At 42.4% G+C, this 11,438-nt stretch overlaps 1 protein-coding gene across 1 annotated transcript; it reads right to left on the reverse strand.

Annotated features, from left to right (window-relative positions):
• Positions 1-5,390: 5,390 nt before the first annotated feature.
• tspan31 (tetraspanin 31) lies at positions 5,391-11,064 on the reverse strand. Its single transcript, XM_046397358.1, has 6 exons — positions 10,847-11,064; positions 8,984-9,151; positions 8,779-8,859; positions 8,444-8,578; positions 8,003-8,113; positions 5,391-7,216 (listed from the first exon to the last, which is right to left on the reverse strand). Exons 1-6 carry the CDS (start codon positions 10,907-10,909, stop codon positions 7,142-7,144), a joined length of 633 nt encoding a protein of 210 aa, XP_046253314.1. The 5' UTR covers positions 10,910-11,064; the 3' UTR covers positions 5,391-7,141.
• Positions 11,065-11,438: the final 374 nt, after the last annotated feature.

Here is an 11,438-nt window from a genome sequence, read left to right on the forward strand (position 1 = left end):
TTTTCACAATGTGACACATTTTAATTTCAGACTGATGTGGTCTGTGCTTCAGAGGTTGCAGCTCCCAAAGCCAACTTGTCTGGACTTTAGTTTTGTTTTTAGTGTTTTATATTTTCTTAGTCTTTTGTATTTTATTATAGTTAGTAACATGCATTAATGGGACATAAATGTGTGCAGAAAGAGAGGGAGAAGAAGAGAGAAGTCATGTGCATCATGGGAGATCCCAGTCTAAGCCTATAGCAGCATAAGTAGAGGCCGGCCTAGGCCAGCCCTAACTGGGGGCGGTCTAGAGGTTGGAGAAGCGGCTTGTGACCAGAGGGTCACATTAGCCGCCCTTCTCATTAGCCAGTTGATGTGCCCTTGAGCAAGGCATTTAGCCCCTAATTTGCTTCCTGGGTGCCTGACAGTGGCAGCCCACTGCTCCTGTGTGTGTGTGTGTGTGTGTGTGTGTGTGTGTGTGTAATTCGCTGGATGTTGGGTGTGTATTCAACCAAGGGTGGGTTAAATGCAGAAGTATATATACTGCCAATGAAGTTGATTTACATTTTACACTTTGTGATGTCTCCTCTTGAATGGTGCTCTATAAATAGGTTTATTACAACTTACTAAATCAATCCAGTGTGACTTTATACTCCTAACAGAGCCCATGATTTACAGTCTAATTGTGTTGAAAGAATTACATACCAGTGAGATACTTACCGGTTCCCGCTGCTGCCTAAATGAAAGGGCAGAGGAAGAAAACGAGGCTACGGGGAACGAGAGAGTCAACAACCAGGCATGTTAGAGGAAAGAAGGCATCTACAAATAGACAAGTAAATATTTGAGATGTGCCACCTTTTCATATTTTTACTGAATCCCATTGTTGAGGCAAAGCTTCCTGTTCCAGTAACTCAACACAGACAGCAACGCAGCCAAACACTGTTCGCACAGCGCCGGAAACTTTGAGCGAAACGTCAGCGTTTGAAGCTGTAAACGAAGCCGTAAACAGCAGAGGAACGAAGTGTCTCAGTGTCGTTTATCAGGACAGCGAGACAAGGTAATTAGGGGAACATCAGAGGCGCAGGTCCAGAGGTCACTTTAATCTGCAGTTTCCAGAGAAGAAGCTGCCTTATTACCTGAGTCGCCACACTCTGCATTCCCCTCCACAGCAACACTTTCCACCGAGTCCCCAGTCACATTGATCGTGATTGATTTTTCACACTCTGCCTCTTATAGATATGGATTTATTTTAAGTATAACACTTGATTTGAGATGCAGTACCATACCTTAGCTATCACGCATCGTCCCCCTGTATACAAGTACACACATTATGTATATGTGCCTATATAAATGGACAGTGTTCAGCTGTTTGTAGTGATCAGACGGGGGATGTGAGAGTTTCCTTATCGGTTGTTTATGGACTTATGACTGTCATAACAGTAGAGCATTAAGCTCATCCTGATCACACATCTGATTTGTCCAACACGCATCAGCATAAACTAATAATCTGCTCTGCAAGTGCAGTGTAAGATTACATGATGGCACATTGTGTGGGAGGGGTTTGCTGTGATGGCTCTCTGTGGGGGTGGGTGGGGGTTGGTGGTGAGTGCTAATGAGGTGATCGTTTTAAAAAGTCTGTATGTTATACCGTCTGTATCCAAAAGACTCAACGCTCTGCTTTTTCCAAGGTTCGTAAGATGAAGATTTCATGTCTGCTCACCAGGAAGTCACATTTCTGTTTAATGTTCTGTAAACCTGAATTCCTCAACGCGTTCTGTTCCTCTCGCTTCCATTTTCTTCCTCCATTTCCTCTGACTTCTTTTGAAAACATTTTCTTCATTTTCCTCATCATCTACAGCCCTGGCTTCACTTTTTGTCGACACACCCGAACGACTCCATCAGATGAGCTCCGGCGGCCTCGTCAGCTCCACCCGTCACGTCCTGAATGTGTTCTTCAGGATGGAGTTAAACCCGAGTGGCTTTTTGTTTTTTTTGTTTTGTTTGTAAAAGTGGATGTCATATTAAATAATTTTCCACTTTAAATATTACATACAACATAAATGACACATTTTCACTATAAAGTAATAGGAATATTTACTTGATGTTAGGCTTTAGTAGGCTTTTAAATACATTAAAAAAGAAAAAAGACACCAGACTACAGAGGCTTTGTCCGTCATTCACTTTAACCATTCAACTAAATCAGGTTTGGTCCGACTCTTCTAATGTTGGCAAACAATCACTGAGGTGCAAACAGAGCCTGTCTTTGCAAGTCCAGATTCTGGTTTACTCACGTAAACCGTTTCAGTGTACATGTGTCTCGTGAGTGTAGTTTTACTGCAAACATGACAAAATATGAACCCATCCTTCAACTCCCACGGAGGCGGCCGTGTGAAAAACTGAAGTCCCACTTTTAAAGTGAAACACCACCCTCAGACCTGAATGCTCTGATTAGCTCTCTACATAACCTGTACTGCCCTTCCATCCTAGGACTAACAACATGCATCCCCGCTCTGTTTCATTATTGATAGGCCATATTGACCTGTTTGTCTCTCATCACTGATGAGAATGATTTGCCTTCCTGTTTGTCCTCGCAGAGCTGTGAGAAGAATTCAGATCCAGATATAGGCCCATTAAAACCCCACCGCTTCGTCCTCAGCAATCCTCTTCAATCCTGTTCCCCGTGTCAGAGGAGACCTCCGTTGTCAGTGGAGGAAGTAGCTAGATGTAGCTACTTGAAAAAATAAAAAAAATACAAAAACACATTCCCCATGTGAGAAGTGGAGCACCGTTTGAATGACGTTTCCTCAGAAAGGTGTGGAACAATCTTAAAGGTACGTGTCCTTGTGTTTAGTGGAGGTACCCCATCAGCAGCGATGTGAACCCTGATGTAACGAGCAAGCCTATGTGAATTTGGGTTGTGACCCTCACCTGCCGAGGCAAAAGGTCGGAGGGCGCTCCTTTTAATTACCACAAATAGAAGCAGTCAACTAAACATTTAATTAATTAGGCCTAATTACCATTTCAAGGTACTTTTACTTTACTCAGATTTGTCACAAAACTTCATTATCTCCAGACCTCACAAAATTATCTTGTGTCCCTCTTTATAAAGTTGTTAGAACTAACTCCACCTCCACCAGCTACAACAGTAAAGTGCTATTAATGCACTGATGCATCAGTATTAACAACCTGTTACAGTAATAACAATATGTGTGACGCAGCCTGTGTCAGCCCTGATCTGAAAGCCTCTGCCCTGAGTTAGAGTGACTGCACCTGCTTATGGTATCACCAACACCTTCCACACATTATTCCACTATTCAAGATCAATTTATGGTTTATCCAACTTATTTTTATCTTCGTTTTGTCTTTTTTTTCCGTGTTCAATTTTTAAAAAGCAAAACGCAGTATGGAAGTAAAGCTGTGATGTAGGTGATGTAAAGAACCTAAGCTTTGAATGCAGTACTTTTACTTGTGAAAGTAAAAGATCTGAATATTTCTGTCACCTCTGGAAATAGGACTATTATAAGAAACTATTTATCCGTCCCTACTGATCTGGATGCTGCTCTATCCTGCGCCGTGCTGAGAGGCCATACATAATTAGTTCTGCCTATAGGACGAGCCCTTGTAAAACCCATTCATCACAGCGCTGCGATATAATGGACCAAATGTTTTAAGATCCTGCCTTCATGCTATATCTGTAAGTGGACAGATGGCCGTCCCTGTTGGTGCGATTCTCCACAGCTTCTCCGAGCTAATACACCCGGCATATGGACATGCATCACAGGGTAGGGACTGGCATCGAGCCCTCAGGAGAGCACGCTGACAGGATAGGGGATGCAGTATGTGGCGCAGTCCCCAAAATGCCGGTTCTCAGCACCCGGAAACACTCAGGACCCAAAGCCCTTACCAGGCACATTTCACTTACATAAATGTTCCTGCGCCTCAGGAAAATGAAGCTGCAGGTGCTCCCTGGCAGGTTGGACCAACAGCTGAGATTAGGTCACGCCTTGCTTAAAGCGGGGGGGACGTCGGTGATGGCGACAGTCTGCCGTCGGCCATTAAGATGAGGGCAGAGCAGCAGTTTATCCTCATTTAGGACAACCTTGGTTGAAAGGTATCAGGATAATTTCCATGTGTGCTGCTGCTGCTGTTTCCCTATCAGAGTGTACTTGAGCTCTCCTTCTGCTCGCCCCTCACTGCCCCCCCACCCCCACATTACTGGACCCATCCCAGCTGAACGGATTAATGGCCTTCTGAAGGAATATCGCAGGGAATCAAAGCCTACTGCTCGAGTGAATTAATTTTACAGCTGCCATGTCGATGCCATCCACCTTCAACTTGCAATCAATCTTTATGATAACAGTCACCAGAAAAAAAAAATACTGCCGTTTATAAATTCCTTGCTTGTCTTCAGGTATTTACCCTGAACTAACAGTCAACAGTGAAGAATGAATTGGCAGCTGCAAACTCTGTACTGCCATCATGTGGTGAAAGGTGTCATATCTTTGGTGCCATCACATCTAAACCGTCCTCCTTCCTGGCAACATGAGCTAAAAAAAAAAAAATGCACCATATTTTCATTGACCACATACACAACATGGACAAAAGTATTGGGGCACCTGACCATTACACTGATATGTATATAGTCTGTATAGGAGTATATTGTACAGTGTTTGCTTGTGATATAACTAATTCATTTTGTTATTTTAACTTGTTTAAAACTGTTAACTTAAAACCCCTTTTATTCTTGAAACTGTTTTGCACACTTTTGCTTTTTGCACTCAATATTGTTCTTGTGAGCTGCCATGACAAGTGAATTTCCCCGCTGTGGGTCAATAAAGTTCATCTCATCTACACCAACTTTGCAGCTCTAACAGCTTCCGCTCTTCTGTGAAGGCTTTCCACAACATGTTGGAGTGTTTCTGTGGGAATTTGTGCCCATTCATGCAGCAGAGCATTTGTGAGGTCACACACTGATGTTGGACCAAAAGGCCTGGCTCACAATCTCCGTTCCAGTTCATCCCAAAGGTGTTGGATGGGGTTGAGGTCAGGGCTCTGTGTGGGCCAGTCAAGTTCTTCCACACCAAACTCATCCAACCATGTCTTTATGGAGCTTTGCTTTGTGCACTGGGGCACAGTCATGCTGGAATAGAAAAGGGCCTTCAACAAACTGTTGCCACAAAGTTGGAAGCATAGCATTGTCCAAAATGTCTTGGTATGCTGAAGCATTAAGATTTCCCTTCACTGGAAGTCAGGGGCCGAGGCCAACAACTGAAAAACAGCCCCATAAATCCCTGTTTGGATACTTTTCTTCTGTACAGAGTTGTTCCACAAGGTAGTTTGTTGCCAAGGTTCAAATTTACCTCCAGACAAACACAATTGCTACACCACTCAAAATGACTCAAGGTAAACAGTTTCCAATTTGAGGTTTTATTATTTGTAAAATTAAGTCTCAAAAATTCAAGATACGTTTGAAGAACAAGTGCACACAAATTCAAACTGAGGTGTAATATATGGAATAACGATGCTTAAGATCTGTGAAAGTGTTTGCTCACACCAGCAAAAACTCAGAATCAGCAGCAGCATATCCCTATCAGCCAGGTTGAGAGGCTCAAGTAAGACATGGAGTTATAGTTCATGTTAGTCCTTTAAGTTAAAAGCAATTCAAAAGAGAGAACACATCTTAAAAGAGAGAATTAATGAGCAGAGATTTGTCAACAGGAAATGTCCAACATTGAGCTCGCCATTACAAAATTACAACATAACCGTTAGCCTAATGTGCATCATCAAACTAAACTTAAATAGATCCTGAAAATACTTAACAAGTCTTTACAAAGCATTTAACACTGATGAACATAACAAAAGGAAGCTGATGGCAACAGAGAACAATAATTCCACAAAATAATTATTTCAAAATATATTTAAAAGAAGAAAACAATTGCAAGCAACAGCACACTTTCACAATCAACACTATAAAAACAAAACTGAGTTTGCGATAAGCAGTTTTGGCCAAATTTACCCAATTAGTTCAAATCAAACAGCACTTACTAGTTACATTATTGTGATTTCATCCAGTTACACAGGAGGTAATGATACGTACCTGAATCCACTACCAGAATCTATACTAAGCAACATCACTGTGTGACACAAAGGAAGATAATAAGAACAGGAGGGGTGGATTATTGCGGCCTTCGGAGACCTCAAATATGCAGGCAAACCTCTCGCCGAGAGGGGCAACTACATGGCTAACCCATCGAAAATGATTTCTACAAGTTTATGTACAACATCACGGCTGCAGTCCATTGGCATACTAACATCTCTGACTGTGAAAAGTTAGTTGGCTCAGTTACAGTTCATAAATATTTGAACCCGAATGACTAGCAACAACATTACCTAAAATCTACTCCTGCTTCCCGATCCTGTTAAACCTCCCCGGCATCGATGCATGTGGAAACAACAACTTTTTAAACACAATTCAAAAACTACTTTACAACACACGTCCAGTCTGTGCCTCCTTTTTCTCCACAGCTGACTCTGACAACTACCTCCTACACACTGGACGTGTGGGTATACAGGTGTACACATCACCGACAGCACTGACCAGAGGAATATATTTGTCGTTAAGCGGTGGCACTACGTTAAGAGTCAAGAGGAAAATTCCAAGGTGCATACAGGTTACTCGTCGAACACGGCACAGTCATTTGGTTGAAGTGAGGAATAAAAACAACAAAGAGGCTGTTTGCCTGTGCAGGCGTGGGACACATGCAGAGATGTCTCATCGCTTGCTACATGGAAAACTTAGCAGGCCGCAATCGGGAAATCTGGTACTCAAATCAAGGCTGGGTCGCGATACCAACAAGTCACACTTCTTGGTATCACAAGTTATCCTTTCATACATAAGTATCCAGGTCTTCCAGCTTGAGCTTGGGTAGAATTTCTGAACAGGTGACAGGCTGTTGTAGATTCTCAGACTCAGGTGAAGGAGTGTGTGTTTTGTTTTTTAGTGTTTGTCAGATGCTACGTGCGCTCGTCCATTCTGTGCTGTTGTGGTTGATGTGGCTCTGTGTTGTATGCCTGAGTGTCTGCATCTAGATGTGCGTAACGCTATGTGTACCAGTGTGTCTGAAATTGTGTCTACGGCGCCGCACTGCGTGCAAGGGACTGACTATAGGAAAGCACTTGGGTTTGCTCGTGGATCTTTCTGGTTCCTGTAGCGCATCGCGAGCCACACGCCGAGGATCTGTTAACAAAACATTGACAAAAACAAAAAGAAAAAGAAAAACAAAAAAAGATTAGCGTCCACAACAAGAGATGCAAAATTCATCCGCATGCCATTGTGAAATATGTGGCACTAAAAGCTTGCTGACGTGGTGACTGTGGATGTTCCCAATGACTAATTTCATTGATGTTTAAACTTGAGATCAAGCAACTTGTCTAAAAGTAAGAAAACACTGAGAAAACAGTCAAAACCGAGCACACTTTAATCTGTAATATTAAAAGTTGTATACAGTATTGTGTATACGAAATATGAGAAAACCTTAATCACATTCTTCTACCACATCTTAGACACAAAAGATATTTTTTCATAAAGCAACATTTCACAAGGAATGAGTTCAAGTCCCCCCAAGCTGAACTCAACTCAAAATGTCCGCATGTGTTTGCTTTGTCCACTGATTGAGACGATTTCCTCAGAATGAAAGGATTTTGCCGCGATTTTTACCATTTAAATGCTGACGTGACTCTTTAGGAAGAACAAGAAATCAAAAAGCCTCCCTTGTGATTCCTGTATGGTTTGCTCAACATAAATCTCAGAGATAAACCCACATTTGGCCATGACGGTATGGAAGTGGCCTTGGGAGACATGTGCAAATGGAAACACACTTATTCATTTGTCTAAATACAGTCATCAGTCCAGTTAGTGTGCAAAGTTAAACTCAAGCCGGTGTATTTCTCTTGTTTCTCAAAAACATTAGACTGATTGATTAAATGAGTGGATGTTTACCAGGTTTGCGAATTGGACACTCACCTCCGTGAAGCTGAAGAAGAGTCCCACGCCCCCAAGGATCTTCAGCGCCTCCGTTGCATGATTCAGCATCATATCCCCACAGGTGAAACAGGAACCCTTGCTTTTGCATGACTACAGTGAAAGAAACAAGGACAGGCCTTTAGCCTTCAGTAAGAGTCAACGGTTTGTGAGCTAAGCCAGAGTTAGCTAAGAGGAGCTTTTCTGAGGACTACAGGATGGCCTACTTTTATTTTTTCTTGGTTAAAGGAAATGCTTGAACACTATGAAACTGCACTGTCTGTTTTGATACAAGTGCACGGTTTTATTTCCACTTATTTGCAGACCAGGAAACAGAAACTCTGTTCGTGAATTCTCCTGTGCTGTTAATTTTCTGTCATAAAATAAAATGATTTGTCATGGTGGATGTAATGATGAAAATTTAAAAATATATTTAAGACTTACTGCAGGGCAGCTTTGCAGGTCTTGATCAAACTGTGTTAGACTGACGTTGAGAAGCCCACAGCAGTTCAGCTGACTCTCCAGATCCATCTTGGTCTTGTTGTCCAACATTCCCCATGTGGAGTTCAGAAGGGTCTCCTGGAAAAGCAAATAAGACAAACAAAATTAAGCTAATGTCTTGGAAATAACAACAACAGTAATATAAGATAAACCTTTATAAGTCCTGCAGTGGGGAAATTCTCAATATAATAATAATGATAACAAAATATTAATACAATTATTTATGCACACACAGATGTTTGGGTGAGAGTTAAAACAGACCTACTAAAACTGCTCACCTGCTGCCCACGATTCATTGCCAAGCAGGAACAGGAGACTCCAAATTGGAACAGGAAAACGATAAAAAGAATGACCATGTACTGCGAGCACGAGGTCAAAGAAATAAACAGCGCAAAAACACAACAAAAGTGCAACACACAACAACAACACAACCACGCAAATGTGCATCACTTGTGCGTCAGCACCGACAAGCGGAAAGGATACAAAGAAGAGCATGACTTGGTGGTGGTGTATTGCTCCGATGAGACCTACAATGGCGATGAGCAGCAGGAAGACGCCCACTGCGATGACACCGCCGATGATGTGGATGCTCGACACCAAGCCGAACCCCTTCCCCCATGCTGCTACTCCAATCAGCAGCAGCCCGACGAGCTAAAGGGAGCAGAGGGAAGGAAGTTAACCAGAGTCAGCTGAGGCAGCGTGTGTCTGATGGAACTGAGGCATCACATGTCACAGCACCAAGTTGTGATTACCACTTAATAGGTCTTTGGGAACTTTATGATTCAAGTTATTCAACTTGAAAATGTCTACAAGTTGTACGACAACAAATCTTGTTTTAGCTTTAGAATATTAAATCATCCAGCTTTGCTTTTCGTACCCTCAGGTCTTTTTTAAATGTAAATCTGTGAAAGTACTGGATATCTCAGTATCTACCATAAGAGGGAGATAACTGTCAGCTGACACAAAAAAATACATATTCTGCAACCCTACTTATGCAGAAGTGGGGAAAAGACAAAACATGACAGATGTATTGTCATGTTTGACCCAGAGAGGCTCTACTATTTGTCCTTCTTGCCTTTACTTGTCTTCTTGCAATGCTGTCAATGTCCTCACACTCACTACATCACAGTGATGACAGTTTCAGTGACTCAGTTGTCAACATGACTGGTGGAAGGTGTACAGGTTCCAAAGGTTTCTGACCGGGTGGGTCATGTTTCATGAGTTTATTTCAGCAGTGAGGCAACTTGACCCAGCAAGCTCTCGGTCTTACTGTCCCAGTGTGGCTCCCAGAGCGCCACAACGGTAGGCAAGCGATGCCATGCAAGGTTCACTCCTACGGCTGTCACAATGGCAACACCTGGCACGTTTGTAAAGTATTAAGACCGAAGGTAAGAAGTGCAATTACGAAGCCTTCGCTATTCAGTTTAGTTATAAACTCAGCTGACTTTACAACAGTAATCCAGCAATTCAGTGCGGTGTGGTAACATTTATGTTTTCTCTAGATACTAAATTAAAATCATCCTACCACAATATCAGGGCTGTGACTATCACTTGTTTCCCTTGTTGAATTATCTATTTAATTTCCTCAATTAATCGATCAATTGTTTGGTCTGATGCTATCAGAATTAATGGGAAAATGCCCACTTCACGTTAGAAGCTCATACAATCCAGCACGACAAAACCACAGCCTTGACATCCACCATAAAGTCTGACCTCCCCTCGGTGTTCCCAGTTTTATCTTATGGATGGTTAATATTTACTAGGAATGTTGTTCCTAACCTCACTTGCACATAAAGTATAGAAAGGTTGATGTGTATGATATCAGATTAACCACTGCAGTGAGTTCATGTTAGCTGAGCTGAAGCCAAAGTGTTGACTATCACAACTCTCCTGATTGCCACAGAGAAACAAACAAACACATTAGCTGACTGAATCCAGTCGTGACATGTCCAGGTGACCGATAAGACCGACGAAGTGGGAGATAAACCACTCAAGCACGTCCATTTCACATTTTAGGTCAGCTGGCGCAATCATCTTCCTTTAAACATAATGGCGATAGCTAGCAGGCTAAAGGCTAACGCTACTTTCTACATTTCTGTCTAGTTAGCTAAGGCACACTAAAAATGTCTAACTCTTAAATGTCTAATAAACAAATTCGAGTCCATACCAACAGTCATCCTCGAGGAGAAAACAGAAGCATGTGAAACAAAAGGCGAAATCGTTAGTAATGTGTCTGCGCTGTAGCTAAACTGACAGCTAACATTACGCTAGTTCATTCAGGAGCTAGTTAGCCTAAGCTAGTGTGGCTAGCTCAACTTAGCCCGGTGATCCATTTTGTACACTCACCATGTAAACCACATTCAGGGAACAAAGCGCATTTTTGGAACAGGTGAAACCGCCACAGACCATATTCGAAACACCTCTGTTGGCTGCGTCAGGCTAATGAATAAGACTAAAACAATTAGCGATGTCTGGCTCTCCTGAGCGCTACCGCCTGCACACGAATGTTTTTGGTCAGTGAGGAGGGCGTCTCTGGTGACGTCAGCGCCGCATGTGACGTCAGGGTGTCGGCCAACGTCATCGTGCTGGGGATAAAACAGAAGCTGCAACAATTAGTGGGCCGCAAGCTGTTTCTGTACCTCATAATAGTCCCTGATTGGACTCAAAAAAGGCACTCGGTGCTTCCATTAAAGAGCTGAATTGAATTAAATTATTTATTGAAATTAATTATTAAAATTAGGTTACAGCCAGGCCACAATTCAACCTCACTGAACAATATAAAATCAATGATTACGCAAATAATTCAAAAGTCTGACTTCTCGACACAAGAACCGTCTAACGCCGTGCATTAGAGGGTTCAGTTTTTCCACAGCGCATGTGCTGAACTCAGATGAAAGGTGAGCTCAGAGACACTTTCCATCCGCCTGCAGATGAAACA

This window comes from Scatophagus argus, chromosome 8, assembly GCF_020382885.2.
Source record: "Scatophagus argus isolate fScaArg1 chromosome 8, fScaArg1.pri, whole genome shotgun sequence".
Classification (NCBI taxonomy): Eukaryota; Metazoa; Chordata; class Actinopteri; family Scatophagidae; genus Scatophagus; species Scatophagus argus.

Excerpts from the sequence above, each read along its gene's own strand:
- tspan31 (XM_046397358.1), bottom strand. The coding sequence starts at position 10,909 with ATGGTCTGTGGCGGTTTCACCTGTTCCAAAAATGCGCTTTGTTCCCTG. Across the intron at positions 8,579-8,778 it reads CAATGAATCGTGGGCAGCAG|GAGACCCTTCTGAACTCCAC; the intron begins GTGAGCAGTTTT and ends TTGCTTTTCCAG. Across the intron at positions 8,114-8,443 it reads ACCTGCAAAGCTGCCCTGCA|TCATGCAAAAGCAAGGGTTC; the intron begins GTAAGTCTTAAA and ends CTTTCACTGTAG.